Source organism: Heterocephalus glaber, unplaced genomic scaffold (assembly GCF_053883595.1).
Source record: "Heterocephalus glaber isolate CG9 unplaced genomic scaffold, H.glaber_assembly_v1.0 deba00001813, whole genome shotgun sequence".
NCBI classification, from domain to species: domain Eukaryota; kingdom Metazoa; phylum Chordata; class Mammalia; order Rodentia; family Bathyergidae; genus Heterocephalus; species Heterocephalus glaber.
Window position 1 is genome coordinate 3,676,743 of NW_028258484.1, and position 19,685 is coordinate 3,696,427.

Consider the following 19,685-nt stretch of genomic DNA (forward strand, 5'->3'; position numbering starts at 1 on the left):
AGGTTCAAAGCAAGTCACAGAACCCTAAAGCATGGCTCTAGCAAAGCCACCTCCCCAGCAGCAACTGCTAACCATGCACACCCCCAGCCAGCAAGAAGGCCTGACACACAATATTCTGTAACTCTTTTTTTTATTTTTTTCGTTTTTTCTTTTCTTTTTTTTTTAAGCACTAGTCTGTGCTTTGCGAACAGAATCAAGACATTAACAAAGATCAGCTTCTCTGAAGAAAAGCATTTCTATAGAACAAAGACAGCTACATGTTTCGCTGCCATTACACAGCTCAAAGCAGGAAAAGAAAATATTTACAAAATACAAGTTTTTTTAAATTTTTGTTTTTTGTTTTTTTTTTTTACAATGCTAAAAGGGTTATTCAGAATTTTCAACCTTATAAATAGAAGCACTTTATGCATAGGGATATGGTGCATTATTGTTGTTTAAAAGAAACAATGACAAACCCTTTAACTTGCAAACAGAACCCAAAAAAAAAAAAAAAAAAAAAATCACTAATGTTGAAAATTGTGAAAAAACCCCCGAACCATTAAGCAGTTTGTCTACTATTTTTATACGATTACAAAATGGCAGGAAAAAAAGGTCCTTCCCCCCTCCCCCTTTTTGGTGATGTGATTATACATGAGACAGGCACAAGGTTAACAAAGGAGGGTGATGGGAGTGATGGAAACCACAGCGAGGACCAGACGATGTTCCACAGGCAAGGGGAGCATGGCAGACGAAGAGTCTAATTGACACTGACAAGAACTGGAGGTGAAGGAAACATGATTACGTGAACCAGTCAGTGAAAACAAAATTATACAGGGAAGATGGCTGCTCACTTCCCAAACCCCCTAGGGAGAGGAGACAAAGATTAAGTAGTCCTAAACTTAACTTTATAGACCAGGACAGGTGGTAAATACCTTCAGAGTGGAAGGACCAATGTGTGCACGGCAGAGGACAGACAGGATAGGGGAGGAGAGGGCAGGATGGGGGGAAACCTGAGCAGCCACAGCCAGGTTACTGTAGTTAAGGAGTCAAGACAGAGATGACCAAATGCAGATAAAACTGAAAAGTCTGTAAGATACTGGAGACAAGGGGAAGCCATTCTGCCAGCTGAGAACTCAAGTGAGAGCAGCTGGCAGTTACAGCAAAGAGGCTCTGGTGAGTGCACCAGCCCAGAAAACTAGGTGGACTCAGCCAGGAAGGAAGGCTACAGCTCAGCCGAGCCACAGATGGGAGGGGAGGGTTGAGAGCCCACAGCACCCTTGCTCTGTTCCACCCTAACATAAGGCCATGCTGAATGGTAGCTTTCCATCCCCTCTGCCCATCTGGCTTTTCCACCCTGCCCTTAGGTGTGAGGGAGAGGGGTGATCATCTAACATTGCTAAGTCCAGTGATTCAACAGTGCAGAGGATGTGCCAGGACCAGGCCACAAAGGTCTTGTCCTGAACATCTGTCTGCCAACTGGAGGAAGTGCTCAGGTGTGTGACAAGAAAACACAGAAACAAAAACAAAACAAAAATGAAAACAAGGAAAAAAAAAATACCAAAGGAAGATCTAAATTCCTTAAATTCACTAAAAACTGTGAAAATTTCCGGCACATGATGTTTGAATATCAAACGCAGAGATTTCTGAAGCTTTAATGCCAAGTTAGTGAGTCTGTTTAGATTCTCATCTCCTGCTCATCTGTGAGTTGGGCGTTGAGCTGTGACCGTTGCTGCCAGATTCCGACTCTTGAGGGGGACAATGGGAGGGGAGGTTGGTGCCACTTCTGTCTCTCGGCCAGTCTTGCTGCCTGAGGTACGCCGAGTGCAGCGGGCTGCCCGTTCCTGTGCATCCAGCTGGTCCTCACACTCTGCCTGGGGGCTATACGGCAGGGGAAAAGTCCGTCGCTCCCATGGCTGGACAGACTGTGGACAGACAAAGAGCTCTGGTGAGGACCCATTCCCAGACTACTTTTTTCCATGAAATTGAGACTGGAGTCCTTGATCAGTCCAACTAGGGTTCATGGAGTGGTCCAGGAAGACCCCTGTAGGGGTTGGGGTGGGTGTGCTTTTAATAATGGCCAGTACAGTTCCACTGTACCTCAAAAAAAGGAAAAGTTTTATTTTTTTGGAGTGCTGGGGATTGATTTCAGGGGACTGTACATGCTAGGTAAGTGCTCTGCTACTGAGATACATCCCCATTCTTTTTCATTTTTTGAAGCAGGGTCTGAGTTGCCCAGGCTGGCCTGAAATGCATGTTCCTCCTGCTTCAGCCTCTCTGGTATCTGAGATTACAGGCATGTGCCTGCACACCTGGCCCATCTTACCTTCAAATAATCAATTTCAAGTGTAGCCCTCCATCCCCTCAAAATGAGAAAGTATCATGAAGATCTATCTTCAGCAGGTGCTATCCTTTGCCAATTCTGCCCCCATCTCATCAACTCCCATGCAAAGATGGTATCCTTTACCTGTTCATCCAAACCCAGCTCTGGTGTGGAACAGCGGGTGTCTTCACTGGCTAAGTGTCTCAGGGTGTCCCGAGCCACAGGGGTGAGGGGTGCCGAGTGTAATTCCGGGCTAATGGGGCTCCTAGGGGACTGACAATGGGAGAACTCAGACAGAGAGTGGCTACTACTGACATCAGGGGAGGCGGGCTGTGGGGTGGAGGGGTTGGCACTGCCCAGCTGGGGGGTGGTCCGGCCGTCTGATGATCTGTAAGACCTGTACACCAAGGAAGATAGATGTCAGTACCTGAGTAATAGGGAATTTGTCTGTTTGGGGGGGACTGGAGGTGAGGAGGAGGCATGAAAAAGGCATCCTTACCAAGGAGCTGAGACTGACACCTATAGTGTTTTCCTGTGAGCCAGCAAATCTCACTTCTTTCACTGCTGCCCAAAGGGGCAGGTTTACAATATGATGTCTAAGAACTGTGTGTGCTATCATCCTAAGAGAAAGCCATGGCTGAACAATGACCTTCAAAGCTCCTCTGGCTAATCCCTGCCACACTGCCTCATGAACCCATGGGGATATAGAAATTTTCCCAGACTTTGAAAATTGTTGTAAACAAAACAAAACAAAAAACATAACCAGCAGAACTGAAGACCCAAAATCTATTTAAGAATCTGTAGCCTTCTGCTACTGTTAGGAATAGAGACAGGACAATGACATGTAAATGGGACAGTTCTCTGAAGTATGACCATAAAAGCACAGTCCACTACCCAAAAGAGGGTTAAGTTCAGATAAGGCCTTAAAAGCTCCTCTTGCTAAATTTCATGCCAAATGGCCTCCAAGTACCACAGCTGATCACTAGAATTTATGAGAACTGAACAGGAACCACTTAGTAAGGATCTAGCACCTGACTTATATATCTACCAGTTCCAACAAATACCAAGGAATTTTTACATTCTCAGCCATTGCCAGTAGATAAATATGAAGAGCAACAAGGAGGCAGTGGCAATTCTGTGGATACAAGTAGAGCTCGAACACCCTGTCCACCTTTCCCCGTGGGCCTTGGGGACCTGTGCTTGCCCCATCACCTGCTGCCCCGCCGCTGGGGTGGTACACTTGTAGTCCACAGCCACCGAGCCCTTTCCATCTCCTCACATTTGGCATGCAGAGCGGCAAAGGCTGCATCTGACAGGTCTTCAATCTGCAACAGAGTGGGTTCGTTGGTTGTCCATCCCTTCCTCAAAGGTGAATTTAAGCATAGTGAAGTGCATACCAGCCCCACGATTTTCTAGGTTCTTCGTGGTCAGGGCAAGACTATGATGAGCCTGCACTTCACTCAGACACATCTTATGGCATCTCAAGTATGTCTACACACGTGTGAGTATAACCATTACCTCCTCATTCTCCTCCTCTGGATTCTCCTTCAGAGACTGAAGATCAACCTCTCGCCAGCTGCAAAAACAGGAGGAAAGATCATGGAATGACAGGTGTCTAAAACAGGCCTTATACTCAAATATCCCCAAAGGCCAGAAATAGAAGTAAGCTGGTGGTGGGTTTGGGAATGGGATAACAAATTCAAGCAAACGGACCTGTTTAAAGGGAACAAACACTGCTAACAGTGGACTGGCACTACAGGGTTGCTCCATCTTTTGATTTGAGGACAAAAGCTGGAAATATCTTTATGTGAAATCCTGCTTTGATGTTGACAACAAATTCAGTATTTTAAAACACACCGTATACGTTAACAAAACATGCCTGTAATCCCAGCCCGCAGGAGGCTGATGCTGGAGGATTGCCAAGAGTTCGAGGCCAGCCTGGGCTACATGTAAATTCAAGGCTAGCCTGCACTACCAAGTGAGACCCTTTCTCAAACAAACAAACAAACAAACAAACAAATAAACAACTATGCCTACAGACCAGGAATGGCCAGTGGCCTGCCAAGCTGTAGCTTCTAGTCTAGTCAGAGAATTTATATCATGGAATGAGACAGAGCTATACATAAAAGTCATTTCACTCTTATTTGGTAATATCCTCTTTTAAAGAGAAGATAGCACCCCAGGTTAGGGTTCAAAGCTTCGTTACAAGAGAAAAGGAAGAATGGGAGAGGAGCTGGTTATTTAGAGCTTCTACCTGGGAGTAAGGATTTCCTTGTACTGTAGTTTCTCTACGCGGGTTGTTGCAGCGACAGACATTGGGATGACAATGTTGTTAATATCGAATGAGCTCTCTCCCCTTCTCCTTCTTACTGGCTGCTGTAAGACAAAGGTTAAGTTAAAGGGGAGGTACAACTCTACCAACATCATTCACCCAAGGGTTACAGCAGGATCTGTAATAACTAGACATCTGGGTCCTTGGGTGGAGCCTGGTAGTGACTGGGCAGCAACTTACACTGAGGAGACTCTTTCTTATCACATAGAATTTATTTACATCATGAAAAGTTTTAGAAAATGTTTTTCAGTGGGAAAAAGTCAGTAGGCTTCGCTTTATTTATTTATTTTTTTTGGTACCGGGGACTGAACTCGGGTCCTTGCGCTTGCACAGCAGGCGGCAAAACCACTGAGCTAAATCCCTGGCCCAGGCTTTGCTTTATTAAACACAAAGAGAAACACAAAATAGGGTAAATATATACAAAAAACATCATTTGTAATGGATAAATATTTTTCAAATTGGAAGATTAACACTTGACACCCAAGACTACTACCAGGAAAAGAGGGAATAATGTAGGATGAAGAATCAATTGTATACCTCCAGATAGCCAATTTAGGTCATTAGAAGACAGACTTTGAGCCAGACATAGTGGTGCACACCTGTAATCCCAGCACTCAGAAGGCTGAGGAAGAAGGCCAGTCTGGGCTACAAAGTGAGGTCCTGTCTCAAAAAACAAAACAAAACACAACAGAAGACAACAAACAAGCTGGGTGTGGTAGCACATGTCTATAATCCCAGAGTTCAGGAGGCTGAGGCAGGAGGATTGCCAGAAGTTCAAGGCCAGGCTAAACTACATAGTGAGACCTTGTCTCCAAAAACAAACTAACAAAAAAACTCAAATAAAATGTACTGGGGTGGGGTGTTGACACAGTCTCATTTTGAGTTCAGGCTGGCCTTGAACTCACTAAGTAGTATAGGATAGCCTTGAGCTCATGGAGATCCTCCTGCCTCAGACTCCCTGGTGCTGGGAATATAGGCGTGTGCCACCAGGCCAAGTTTTAAAATGTATAGCATTTCAAAGACTTTTTAATTCTGATGGTAAAGAATGTGTCACTCAGTTTGTGTAAGAGATTACATCATTAACCTATAGATCAAAGCTCAAATAAAAAAACCTTTTCAGCCGGGGATTTAGCTCAGTGACACCGTGCCTGCCTCTCAAGTACAAGGTCCTCAGTTCGATCCCCAGTACTGCAAAAAAACCCAAACCAAATCCAACCAAAACTCTTCAATTTATTATTTATTATTTGTTATATGAGATATTGTGGACTTTTGTTTTATAAATGTCTGCTATGCTTATGGCCCAGGGTGGAGTAACCAGTTATTAATTTTTTTAGTTGTAAGTTTTGGTACTGATCAGAACTAAAAGCTAACTGATTTTGCTTATTGGGTATTTCAATTTAAAAATTCATTAATAATTTAATAAATTAATATCTCCTGTTTATATTATCAAAGTTATAAAGAGTAAATGGTCCTTTATTCCATTTTATTATATAGTATTTCCCCAATATATATTAAAATTAACATCTTATAAATGTAAATTTATCACACACTATTAACAATACATTGTATCATATCTGTGTTATATTATTAAAAATATAGTTTAGTACCTTTTCTCTTTAATGCTTTTATTAAGAATGTTTTCTTCAATTAAATATTACTTGAAAAATAATTCTTTTCTGTTTGGGGGAAATACAGGTGTTCCCCAAGAGTAACTCCCATTCACAAGACCCACTGGCCACCCTCCTCCTTCACAGACTCATGTGAAATGACCATATTGAATTTTATAAGGGCGGGTGTATCCTGGCTTTTAAAAATCAATTGTTAGAAATAAAATTTATTAAAAAAAAAGGAAAACAAAATTTATTAAAAAAAATTCAAGGGCTGGGGATTCAGCTCAGTGGTTCTGCCACCTGCCTCAAAAGCACAAGGTCCTGAGTCCAATTCCCAGTACCAAAAAAAAAAAAAAAAATCAATTGTTAGGGTTTTTACTCCTCCACAAACATCTGTATTAACACTCCCTTTTAAAAATTCCTGTTTTTGCCAGGTGTGGGTGTGGTGGCACATACCTGTTATCCCAGCACTTGGGAGGCTGAGGGAGGAGGATCACTGCGAGTTCAAGCCAACCTGGCCTACATAGTGAGTTCAAAGTCAGCCTAAAGTACATAGCATGACATTGTGTCCCCCCCTCCCCAAATCCCATTTACCCATTTATGACTTATACCTAAAAAGCAATGCTCATGCTTAGTGATGATTCTTTGGTTTAAGTGTTGAATTCCCTTACTCTGAAAGATAGGGCCCATCTCAACAGGTTATCTCACCTTGTCTGTCATGAAAGGACCCTCTCCCTCCAAGATCTGAACTCCAGCTAAATCTGTACTCACCACCTGCTCAGACCTTATGTGAGTTCTCCTTCTATTATTCTTGAAGAAAGAGCCAAAAGGCTTCCAGTTGTATTAACAGAAATGAATAAAAAGAGACTGAAGAGGAGGGCCTACCTATACCTCTGGAGAAAGCAAAGTGCTTTATAGAAAGTGAAGATCAAACCCCTGGGGAAATAAAGACTTCCAAGGATACAAAGTCAGAGGAAAGGTGGCTGAGCAATCAGGAAGGAATAAAGCAGGGAGCCAAATGGCCTGGTTCTCTCAGATGGTAGAAAAAGTTGACTAGCTGCTTCTGCCCAGACAGCAAATAACTTATCCTGAAACACACTGTTAACTGAGCTGTGAAAGGTCAGAGGGAAATAGTGGGATGACAAACACGCTGTCATGGCAACAATACAGCTGAAAACACCTAAGAGGCCGCATTCACACACAAACTACCAAGTGTGGCAGGGGTAGAGAGTTCATGAAGGGAGACAAGGCAATGTAAGCTGTTCCCTACAACTATTCTTTCTATTCCCGGAAGGTGACATACCATTTGTTCATCCCATGACAGGGCATTCTCAGAGAATATTAAAAATCAGTACTTCCTGGGCCAGGATTTTAGCTGCTATCATTTATGATTTCAGATGATCATAATGTCCTTTTCATTTCAATTTTATCAGTAAGACGAGACTGTCACTGACCTCACAAATTTAGGGTAAATGCTTAGCCAAATGTCTGAAGAGATTTTTATAAATCTTGCCTGGCTGAGGCTCAGTGATTTCATATCCAGACCTTCTTATAGCCACATCTCTGCTGAAGTTCTATGTCTCACACAAGAAATCCTTTGCTAAGAGCCAGGAGTGGTAGTGCATGCCTGTAATCCCAGCACTTGGGAGGCTGAGGCAGGAGGATTGAGAATTTGAGGTCATCCTGGGCTACACAGTGAGTTCAAGGCCAGCTTGAACTACATGAGACCCTCTCTCAAAAAACCAAAACAAAAAAAAAAAAAAAAAAAGAAAAAAACCAAAACCAAAACAGAAATACAGTGGAAGAAAGCCTCAGGAGGGCCGGGGATATGGCTCAGGAGCACAGCATCTGCCTGGCAAGCTCGAGGTCCTAAGTTCCATCCCTAGTACTGCCACTCCACCGCCCCCACCCCAAAGCCTCAGGAGACAGTCTTCCCTCTATCTTGGCCAAAAAATAAAATAAAATAAAATAAATGTAGGGGCCTGGGATTTAGCTCAGTGGTGCCATCGCTTGCCTCGAAAGTGCAAGGTCCAGAGTTTGATCCCCAGTACAAAAAAAAAGTGTAGCCAGGTGTGGTGGCATACACCTATAATCCCAGTCTTCTCCGCAACTTACTGAGATCCTGTGTCAAAACAGAAAATGGCTGGGGATGTGGCACAGTGAGGAAGCCCTATATTCTATCCCCAAACAGTGGTGGTGGTGAAACTGCTGGCTGGCAGAAACAAGTATGTGTGTGTTTTCCCTACATTTCTTGCACCTGTTTATACCTTCAGACAAATAGGCTTGTGAGACTGTCCAATAGGCTGTACTTTTCACCTCTGCCTAGATACCCAGATTCCGTTAGTTACTCATTTGGTCTAACTTCATTACTCACTCCTATTTAGAGGCAGAGGTAGAAAGCAAGCAATGAGAATGGCAAGTGGTTCCTAAACTTAGTTTTACATCAGAAACTGAGATAAGATAAGGAGTACTTAAAAATTTAAACAAGCAAAGAAAGAAAACGTCCTGGGATTCCTTCTTCTGAATCTTCAGGGTTTTTAAAAAAAGCTACTGGGGTAATTCTGATGCACCCACTGATTTCTGTGAAGCCACAAATAGCCTGCCTCCTACCCCTCACAGTTTCTCCAGTGTCATCCAGCTTCTTTACCTAACTGCAAGAATTTGGCCTATCACTGGATTTACTATTAAACAAATCCAGATTCACTGCACAAATCTGGCAATGAGAGCCTTAAGAGTCAGCACAATGCTATACATAAAATCTCCATTCAGTAAGTAAAAATTCCATTCTCCAGGCCAAGGGTGGTGGTGCACACAGCACCGCCCAGCATTCAGGAGACTGAGGCAGACAATCACCATGAGTTGAAGGCCAGTGTGGGCTACATAGTGAGTTCAAGGCCAGCCTGAACTAAATAGCAAGACCCTGTCTCAAAAAACCAAAACGCGCACACACACACACACACACACACACACACACACACACGCGCGCGCGCGCGCGCATGCCTCCAAACTCAGGAGGGCTGACAGGTGAGAAAAATGGTGATATATTCACCAAGTCCTGAATCTCGGAGTTCAGATTTTTCAGTCAAAATTAGATTCTTCTACATCCTCTGATTACATGAAACCCTTTATTGGTGTATAACTGGGTGTGTGAGGGATACCAACACACCTTTAAAACAAACTTTATGGGGATGGGATTTAGCTCAGTGGTTTCCCCGCCTGCTATGCAAGCACAAGGACCTGAGTTCGATCCCTGGTACCAAAAAAAAAAAAAAACCAAACAAACAAACTTTGTGAGTGGAGAAGATAAAGAAGGAAGGTGGCTGGGCTAGGGATTTAGCTCAGTGGTTTCACCGCCTGCTGCACAAGCACAAGGACCTGAGTTCAATCCCCAGTACTAAAAAAAAGGTGACTATTTAGAAGATGGTCTGGATTTGTAGGAGCAAAGAGAGAACAATGTGAATTCCTATCTGATGACAGAAGCCTAGTAAGCATATTTTGTGAGCTTCAATGTTTCTTGATTGCTCTGAGGGAGCTGTGTAAATCACTTCTGCCATGTTCCCAAGCAGGTTTAGACTGTAGTGTAATGGTGAGAGCTGGCTCTGCAGTCAGGCTGCCAGGTATGAAACATAACTATAACCCTCACAAGCTGCCTCACCTTATGCAATTTATCTAACCTTGGAGAGCCATAATTTTCATGTCCACAAAATAGGAATCCATAATCCCACCTACATTTCAAAAGGCATTATGGGATTAAACAGGATGATATATATAAAGCACAAGTGTTTGATAAACATTACAGCTCCAAAGTTGTATTATTATTATTACTGTTACAACTATTACTATAATTATCATACAAAAGACCCTTTAATGGGTACACATTAGAATGTTTAAGAGGGATTAAAAAAAATCAAGCAGAATTATGTCTGGAATGACTATGCAAACAGCTTCTAGATGTAGCATTGTCCTATGAAAGCTAATAGAGTGGGGGAAAAGGCACCACAAGTGGCCTGTCACTGTGAGTACATGTACATGCCACCCCACTGATCTGCTGGATCTGTAATTATGCTCCGCACATAAAAAAGAAAAAAGCACAAACTCTGTCTTCTTCCTTCCCTTTCAACACCCTAACATTTGCAGTTAATTTGCACTGTTCTATCTCCATTCACCAACAGAACAGAAGCAAGGAGATCAACTGTTGTCTCCAATGCCCACAGGTATTTCTCTTTTATTCCTCCTCTCATGTTCGCTTCTTCAGTTAGGCCACAAAGTTGTAGAGTTCTGTGTGAAACTTAGTTCCACAATCTGGAATGGTTCTGATGTCTGTCTGCATCAAACTTTTTATGGATGGCTCAGCACAAATCCACCTCTACTATAGAAAACAACCCAAGGTTAACAACTTTTGGCAGAACGTCAAATACCATCACTTTGGCTTAACAACGAGTTTCCATTAATGTCCTGGGCTTCATGATCCACCCTCTATATGGTCTTCCAAACCCACATGAACAAATGATCACTTGCAGAGAGGATGTACAGTCAACTGTACCCGGTACTTACAGATGTGCTGGCTGAAACCTGTGAGCTAGAGCTGGTGGGCGCAGAGGTGTCTGATGAGGTGGAGAGCTGTCGCACCAAGGGACTGTGTGGAGTATGGTGGGTGGTTGCCAAGTAGCTCGAATTGCTGATGTCTGTGTGATGCTTTAACACTGCAGAAGTCAACAGAAAAGAGGAATACGTGGCTATCTTAACCATATCTACTTCTCAAATAAGTTAGGAATGCCAGCAACACACACTAAAGGCAAAAATGCTTTCTAAGCCTAGAGGATAAAAAGATGAAGCAAACTGGTTGATGGGAGGCAAGGGACTGGGCAGAGGTTGCTGCGGCATATGACATGACCTGTATTTAAAAGCAGTAGTGCCCCCTACTCTGTTTTCCTAGAAAGTGAAGGACAAAGCTGGAGGGCAGTTAAGAGAAGTCTGGGCTGCCCCTAAGAAAGCCCTGAGCAGATGCAAATGCAGGTAGAGGTGCCGGGCCTGGCCCTACCTTCACTTCTCTCAGATGAATGGTCTCGCAATCTCATTTTGCTGTGGTTTGGGTCATGCACGGGTGGCGGTGGGTTGAGCAAGCGCTCTGCTTTTGGCACTGTCACTCGCTCCACCATGGGCACGGCCCCCACATCGTCTAACTGCTGCCTGTGGGTCCTGTCAGGCCGGGTTTGGTGATGGGACAGCTCTGAAGAGGGGAACAGAAAAAGAGCTTGAGATACCTTCTCTCAAATCTTATTTGAGTTTTAAGCTCCTGAGTTTTCTCTAGGCCAATGCTATATACACAGGGCAGTAGGATAATCCTTTGGGGTTGAAGACTCTAGTAAATAATACAATGGCTACAATAGGCTCAAGGACACTACAACTAGAAAACTGTGACACCAGGCTACAGAAAGTAGCCTGCTCATAGATGGACCCAGTGCCATGCTACTGCTGGCTGCTCACTGAGCATTTTGCATCTTGCCACAAGAGTCATGGTGTTTAAAACAGCTTCCAAAGTCCATCTGAGAGCATCCAAGACAAGCAGAGGTAGTACACTGTGAAATGAATTTATATGAGACAACTCTCTTGCCCAACCCCAAAATACTGGTGGCATGGCAAACTAGTGACTTGAGAATATAAAAAGAATGAAAATTAAGAACTGGGACTCTGGAGGATCTCCTAGAGTTCCCTGAAACTTACTGGCTGTTGTTAAGAAGGAGTTGACCAACTTGTGCCGGTCTTTTCGAGTTGGATCCGTCAGACTGCCTTGCATGGGTGTTCTGTGCTTAAGTGAGAACTTTCTGGGAGGTTTGATTTTGTCAAAAGGCTTGTTCTGCCACTGAGATTTCAGCATGCTCTGGAAATGCAGGCTTGTGGGGACATCTGCAGGAAACACAAAATATCACCGGTCAGTCCAAACACTGGTCTCCAGGCTCCTCTCTCATGATGTGAGGAGTAACCACCAGTCATGCTTACTTTCCAGTGCTCAATACCTGTATCATACCCCTCTTTTATTTGCCTAGTGGCTTGACACTTGGTAGGGCAGAGGGTATCATATGGAAGACCATTATTGAAGGTCATTCTTCTATTCAAAGCAAGTCACTCTGGCCTTTCACTTTCAAGTTCAGGATTATGTGCACAGCAGTGGGGGAGATCCCAAACACTGCTGGATATGCTGGCACAGCCTGTAATCTGAACTACTTGGGAGGCTGAGGGAGGAGAATTGCAAGCTTGAGTCTAGCCTGGGTAATTTAGTGAGATTCTGTCTCACAAGGGCTGGGTGTAGCTCAGTTGGTTGAGTGCTTGTCTAGCAGGCCTTAAGCTTCCTGGGTTCTATACTCAATACCAGCCCCCCATCAAAACCCTGGCTAGACCAAAACCAAAAAACTGTTGTGAATAAACTCAAAATAAGAGGTTATACTGGTCTCCTTCCTTCCTCTATAGCCCCACTTCAACATTATCTGAGGGTTTTGTTTGTTTTTAAGCTAATAGTAAATATCAAAAAGCTGGGTATGATGGTGTACAACTGTTAATTTCAGCTCTTGGCTGAGGCAGGATTGCCATGAGTTCAAGGCCAGCCTGAACTATACAGCGAGACCCTGTCTCAAAAAACCAGAAAAACACAAAAACCAGAAACAACCTCACAAATCAATTATCTTTTAAGCTTAATTATAATTTTAAACTTTTTTCTATTTTTAAAATTTTTCATTTTCTAGACTCATTTTTTATTCTCCCAGGAACACAGTGGACCCTTGAGTCACGACTGGCCTGACATACAAACAACTTGGGTTATGACTGGCATTTTAGTTTTCACTTACAAAGTCTTGAGTTATGACCCAAATGCTGGCCACTTGTGCTTCCAGATGGTCTCAGATACAGATTTAACCCTTAAAGAGTTCTGGAAGGAACAATACAGCATCCTTTCCTGTGTGGGGTTAATAAGAAATCCTGGGCCAATGTCTCTCTAAGGACACTGAGATTTTCCTGGATGCAGGAGAGAGAGATTTTGAAGGCTGTGTAGAGGAGCCTGAGCCTTCAAATGATCAACTTGAGTTACAACCAGCCCTTGTGCACTAAATGAGTTCGTTAAGTCAATTTTAGAAATTGAATTCTGGACTTAAGATAACTAGTTTTCGCTCAGATCTTTAAAATTCTGTTCCACTATAGTCGAACATCCAATATTACACACTAGAAAGAATCTGATTCTTTCTTACTTGCAGGTGGTCTGGTTTTTAGCTTTTAAGCTTTTACCAAAACAAAAAACCCCAAACCAAACAAAACCCAAAACTAAAAAGCTTATGGTATTGTACTGACTACACAAATCAATGTGGTGAGAATGCCACCTGTTTTGCCATGGACACCAAGTCTTTTGATAATTGTTCTCCCTTTATTTACCTTTTCTTAAAACTTTCTTCCTGCAGTGTTTGGTAGCTTTCTTCCATTAAAAGGTCTTATGATTGTCAAGCTTACTGTGAAGTAAGTATTTCATGATCTCTGATGTTGCTTTAAAAGATGGTACTCTTTTGGGGCTGGGATTATATAGCTCAGTGGTAGAATGCTTGCCTAGCATGTGTGAGGCCCGAGGTTTAATCCCTAGTATGGAAAAGACAGAAACAAAATGACACTGTTGCTTTTTCTGCAGTGCTATGGACTGAACCTACAGCTTCATGAATGGGAGTTAAGTATTCTACAACTGAGCTACACCTCCAGCCCAACAGTGGTTGTAAAATTTCAATTTCCACTTGTCCATTACTAGTTTATAGAAGTATAATAAATTGTAATATAATAATCTTGTATACTGTGACCTTTTAAAAAGCTTTTTCATTACAGCTTTTTTATTGATGCCACAGAATTTTACACATATGTCCATGTGTACCATCTACAAACAGACACACTTCTTTCTTTCTAGTCTGTAAGCCTTTTACTACTCTGGCTAGGATCTGTAGTGACAATTTCTAACTTTCAGATTTTCCTTTTTATGTTTTCAGTATTCTGACATTTGACCACTTTGGATATAGGGATGACATTTTTTTAAGGGTTCTGCAAAGCTTAACAGGGTAATTTTAATCTAAAACTTAGCATGTTTCTCTTTGGCTTCTAGTTTCCCCAGGGAATCAGCAACAATCCATGGAACATTCACGAGTTCCAACCCGAGTCTATACCATTGCTTTTAGCGTAAAACAAAACACCACTACTTGATAGCTAAAGGTACTGGTGGGGTACAGGAAAAAAAAAAATCCAACCCAGCTATTCCAAAATGAGCCCAAGTTTATTACTCAAACAACTGCCCAGGGTCCTCCTCTTTGTGCCCTTTAATTCTAGGAGAAGAACCCTCTCTAAATAGCTCCCATTCCACAGGCGCTTACTCCAGCATGTGCTTTGAGGCTACTTTATCCTGTTTCTTTCTCCAGTTAGCCTATTTCTCATCTTTCAAAACTCACTGCAAGTTCTAGTCATTGATGGCATGTCTTTTTCACAACTATGAGAAATTTATTCTACTTAATATATTTTGTAAATGGTTTTATAAATGTTTGGCTTCCAGAGAGATTATAGGATGTGCTCAATTTGAACTTGGGTAGGGAGACAGGGAAGAGAGGACTAACTTTACTGAACACGTTCTTAGATGACAGGCGTTGTGTGTGCCTATCACCTAATGTTCATAATTCCATGAGGTAAGCATCATTATGCTTAAAGAGAGGGAACAAGTTCAGAGAGGTGAAATAACTATGCCTAAGGTTACCCAGTTAGTAACAGCTAACATTCAAACCGTATTACCCAATTCTGATAGCCATACTCGTAGTCAGTACATCATGAGACCACAGAAAGATGTGATTCTGTGGTAAAGTCTGATACTTCTCAAGTTATTCCCAATGAAATGAAGAATAAATGCCATTTTTCAATGGAGTTATAGACTATAAAAAAGTTAACCACTCTTTCCTACAGTATAAATAGATTTCATGACACTCAAAAAAAAAAGAACTAATCTGAATACTAAGCCTTTTATGACTGGAATAAACATAACCTTAAATGAATAAAACAACCGAAAATTTCTCTGCATGTCTCTAATATCAGCATTCTGGGAGGCAGGAGGATAACAATGTGAACCCAGCCTGGGCATTCAGTGAGAACCTGGTCTCAGAATAAAATAATAGAAGGTTTTAAAAAAAACAAAAAATCTGGGGATATAGCTCAGTGCAAAGGCCCTAGGTTCATTCTCAGGAATTGATTTCCCCCAAAAGGAAATCAGCCTCAGCACCACAGATCTCAGAATAAAATACTAGACTTTAAGGGAACAAAACAAATTACAAAAATTATTAAAATTTTAATGACAACAAACATTTTCGACTTGTCCAAGTAATAAGACAGTCTCTGAGAACTGTGCTATCTTCTCAAAATTTCCCCCATAATCATTCTTTTCCATACATAAAAACAAATTCATAGTTTGGTGCAGTGCTGTAGGCCTGTAATTATAGTACTCTGGGAAGCAGGAGCACTGGAATGTATAGAGCCCAGCCTGGGGAACTTAGTGAGACCTTGTTTCAAAATAATTTTAAAAAGGGGTGGGGATATAGCTTAGTATGAATATGAAGGCTCTGGGTTCAATCCTCAGTATCACAAAACAAAAAACTCACCTATTCCAACTTGATCAACAATCAAGTTTAAAAGCACTGATGTTGTGAAGGCTAGGGAAAAGGCAGAATACGTTCTGCACATCCCAATTAACCCCTCTGTCAGCAGATGAGTTACCCCAACTGGCAAAGGACATACATACATACCAGAACTCCAAAAGCACACTCCAAAACCTAGCCAGGCTAAAGCCTACATATTCTCGCATACCCACACCCACAGGTACATGCGCCTGCTCTGGGGATTGAGCCCAAAGCCTTGCACCTGAACTACATCCCCAGCCCTTACTTAAATTTTGCAACAGGGTTTTTCTAACTTGCCTAGGCTGGGCTTAAATTTATGATCCTCCTGCCCTAGTCTCTCACAGAGTAGTGGGATCACAGGAGTGTGGCACGATCCTGGTTTAATCTTCATATTAACAATGAGCAGTGGGCTAGATTAGGGCTACTAATGTCCTAGCACATCCTCTAACCACCCCCTACTCCCTGTGCTGTAGACACAAGTTAACCAAGCATAATAGTCATTCATCTTTTACCCAAGACATTAGATTCTTGGGGGAGAAAAAAACCCCTCCCCTACTAAGTGGGTTGAAAAAGGAACATTTATTTGTTACTGCTAGACTAAATGAATGTCATGTGTCTCAATTCTAATGTGTTGAATCACTGACTCAACTAAAACCTCAATCCTAATCCCCTCCTCCATTTTAGTGTTCTTAAATGGAAGTCAGTAAAACTGTAAAGCATCACCGTGTGCTCTATAGTTGAGGTATTAAACAGCATTAAGAGGTAATAACAAACTTTAAGAGACTCAGGCTGCAAGACTTCGCCAAAAGTTTACTGTGTATTCTTTTAACTCCTTCCATATAAGAGTGAACAAGAAGGGCCGGGGATTTAGCTCAGTGGTGCCGTGCTTGCCTCAAAAGCACAAGGTCCTGAGTTCGATCCCCAGTACTGGAAAAATCAAAACAAAACAAAACAAAGAGTGAACAAGAAACTACTTAAATCCCTCAGTCAGTGAACAAACATGAACTCCTAAGTATTGATGGTCGGGGTTCATATACTAAATAGTAATATCTAAAACTTAAAAAGTTAAAAATCTGAAACCAGGCATGATGGCAATATGCATGTAATTCTAACTCACAGGAGGCTGTAGCAGGAGGACCATGAGTTCAAGGTCAGCCTAGGATACATACTAACACTCTGTCTCAAAAATCAACCAAAAAAGCCAAGAGTGGTGGTGCATGCCAGTGATCTCAGCAACTCGGGAGGCAGAGGCAGAGGGTTGCCAATAGTTTGAGGACAGCCTGAACTCAGAGTAGGCCAATGATGGATATGAAATGGAAGAAAACACAACAGGGCTGGGAATAGGCACACAGCTATGTGGGAGGCTGAAGCAGGAGGATCTTGAGTTCAAGGCCAGCCTTGGCAACTTAGCAAGACCCTGTCTCAAAACACAAATAAAAAGGGCTGGGTGCAGTACAGCATGAACAAGGATTTGGATTTAAATCATAGTACTACCAAAACCAACCCAACCCAACCCCTCCCAAAAGCAAGCAAGCAAACAAACAAACAAACAAAATCAACCACCAAGAAGGATCCATTTAGCTAGAGGACATTCCACATTCCATACTTGCATAGGCAAGGAGGTTAAAGTGTCATTATCAGAGAAAAGGGTTCCTTAACAGGTAAAAACATGAAAAAGAAAAAAAAAAAACTCAATTACTTATTTAATCTTAAATAGCTATTTCCTTAAATAAAATGAAAAGTGAACGAAAGAACCTTACTTCAGGCCCACCACCTCAGAACCATGTTTTCTGAGACTGGGTTATATGCTATATAGCCTAGGATGGACTGAAACTTGCAATCCTCCTGCCTCAGCCCCACATGCTGGTAACACAGGCGTGTGCCACCACATCTGACTGCTGGACCACCAGGTTCTGATATTCTATGATTCACTTGACAGTTCTGTTCATTACTCTCCAACATTTTCTCAAGTTCCCTTTCTTCAGCTGTTTGTTATGCTCATTTCCTCCTCCAGAGAGTAGCCTCAGAAGCAGTTTGGCAAGATCTTTTGAAACAGCAGATTTTCTTGGCCAGTAGGTGGTGTTCTTATTAAGTCCTTTTTACAAATTTAAAGTTAACACTCTTTTTCCAAGGTTATACATCCTCTATGTTTCTAAGTAAGGATTAACTAAATTGACTAGGAAGTAAAGTGATAAGAAAACAATGCAGCTCTCTTTGGAATACCAATAGGTTATTACATCCTAATCCCCCTACCTTCTTCAGCCAGGGATAGAAGTGGCTGTGTGTACGGGTTAACGCAATTTCTTACCTAGATATTGCATATGTATTGAGATGGGCTAAATTGTGACAAAAGTAGGAGACAGCTGGGCATGGTGGTGCATGCCTGTAATCAAAGCACTCAGGAGGCTGAGGCAGGAAGATCACCACCACGTCAAGGCCAGCCAGGGCTACATATTGAGTTCAAGACCAGCTTCAGCTACAGGGTGAGATTCTGTCTCAAAAATGACAACAAAAGAATTGTTATTTGGGGTACAGAACAACTAAGTATCACATTTAAATAGTTCTAAATGTGGAGAAGGGAAACTCAACAGACATCCAACAAATGAAGAGATTAAAAATTCAATGAAACAGGCTGGGGATTAAGTTCAGTGGCATGGTGCTTGCCTTGAAAGCAGAAGGTCCTGAGTTCGATCCCCAGTACCAACCCCCCCCCACCAATTCGATGAAACCATTTTTTATATCAGGGTTTTGCATGACTGTAACAATCTACAGGAATTAAAGAAATGAGTCAAAAAATATACTCAACCTTATTTTAAGGGGGGAAAAAAAACCCTAGAAGTTCTGCTATCTTTAAACATCTAGAAAAAAGGCTGCGAAAGTGTGGTCCAGTAGCCAAATCTGTACACAAGCATGGGAACCACATAGTAGTACGCTGAAGTTGCACACTGCTACACAATGACATGCAGGGAATACCAATACTTCAGGGAATGCTATCCACATGAAGTAAATAGTGCCCCTGGATTTGGGCATCTCTATGGCTATGGGAATCCTCCAATTTACAAACAGACTGCATTCTGAGTGTGGCAGTTATTTGGATCAAAGCAAATTTATTCCAATACCAACAATATTAATATGAAAATGGGGTCTATAATAGTTCATAGATCCTACTTGGGATGAATCTGTATCTCTATTTATGTAGTTATATCTCATTTACAGTCTCATAAGGAGAACTTAATGATCAATTCTCTTGTCTAAAACCCAGAGCTATGGTTAAGAGGTAGGTGTGTGTGTGTGCCCAAAATGAAAATGATAAACACCAGTGAAAGGGGATGCTATTTGCCTGCAATGGGATGACATGGTAAAGAGTAAAGGACAACAGAGGGTAGCAGTCAAGGTGTATAGGCATGATGCAGTCAGCAGGATGGAAAGTGTTAACAAGAAATGGTTACCTCCTAGTTGAGATGCTGAGTGATGGGATAAGAGATGTCAGGCAGGTGTTTTGGACATACCTAGTTCAGTGATGGAGGAGCCCATCTACAAATATCCATGGTAATACTTTTGACAAAGAATGACCACCATGGTTATCATGTGGTATCTAATGAACACAAAAGTGTCAGACTTTTTTGTCTTCAAACTTGAGATCAAACAACTCAACACATGTACCACCACATCCAGCCTAACTTCTCTTAATAACCTTTCTGGGAAGTAATATGGAATACAGTGAAGGAAGGATAGGCATCAGGTGACCCTAGTTTGAATTCTAGAGCCCT

The 19,685-nt window shown here is 42.1% G+C and overlaps 1 protein-coding gene across 6 annotated transcripts in view; it reads right to left on the bottom strand.

The window, feature by feature from the left end:
• Window positions 1-113: 113 nt before the first annotated feature.
• Kansl1 (KAT8 regulatory NSL complex subunit 1) overlaps window positions 114-19,685 on the bottom strand; it is a 188,390-nt gene continuing 168,818 nt past the window's right edge. For 4 of the 6 annotated variants that reach the window (XM_004868652.4, XM_004868650.4, XM_087203851.1 and 1 more), the window contains 8 exons: window positions 11,966-12,148; window positions 11,283-11,471; window positions 10,796-10,944; window positions 4,554-4,675; window positions 3,818-3,875; window positions 3,512-3,624; window positions 2,444-2,696; window positions 114-1,901 (listed from right to left, as the gene is read on the bottom strand). In XM_004868652.4, the coding sequence (XP_004868709.2) occupies window positions 1,674-1,901; window positions 2,444-2,696; window positions 3,512-3,624; window positions 3,818-3,875; window positions 4,554-4,675; window positions 10,796-10,944; window positions 11,283-11,471; window positions 11,966-12,148 (1,295 nt within the window). In that variant the 3' untranslated portion in view covers window positions 114-1,673. The remainder of the gene's footprint in view (window positions 1,902-2,443; window positions 2,697-3,511; window positions 3,625-3,817; window positions 3,876-4,553; window positions 4,676-10,795; window positions 10,945-11,282; window positions 11,472-11,965; window positions 12,149-19,685) is intronic. The other 2 variants (XM_087203853.1, XM_004868653.4) reach the window with 1 other exon arrangement.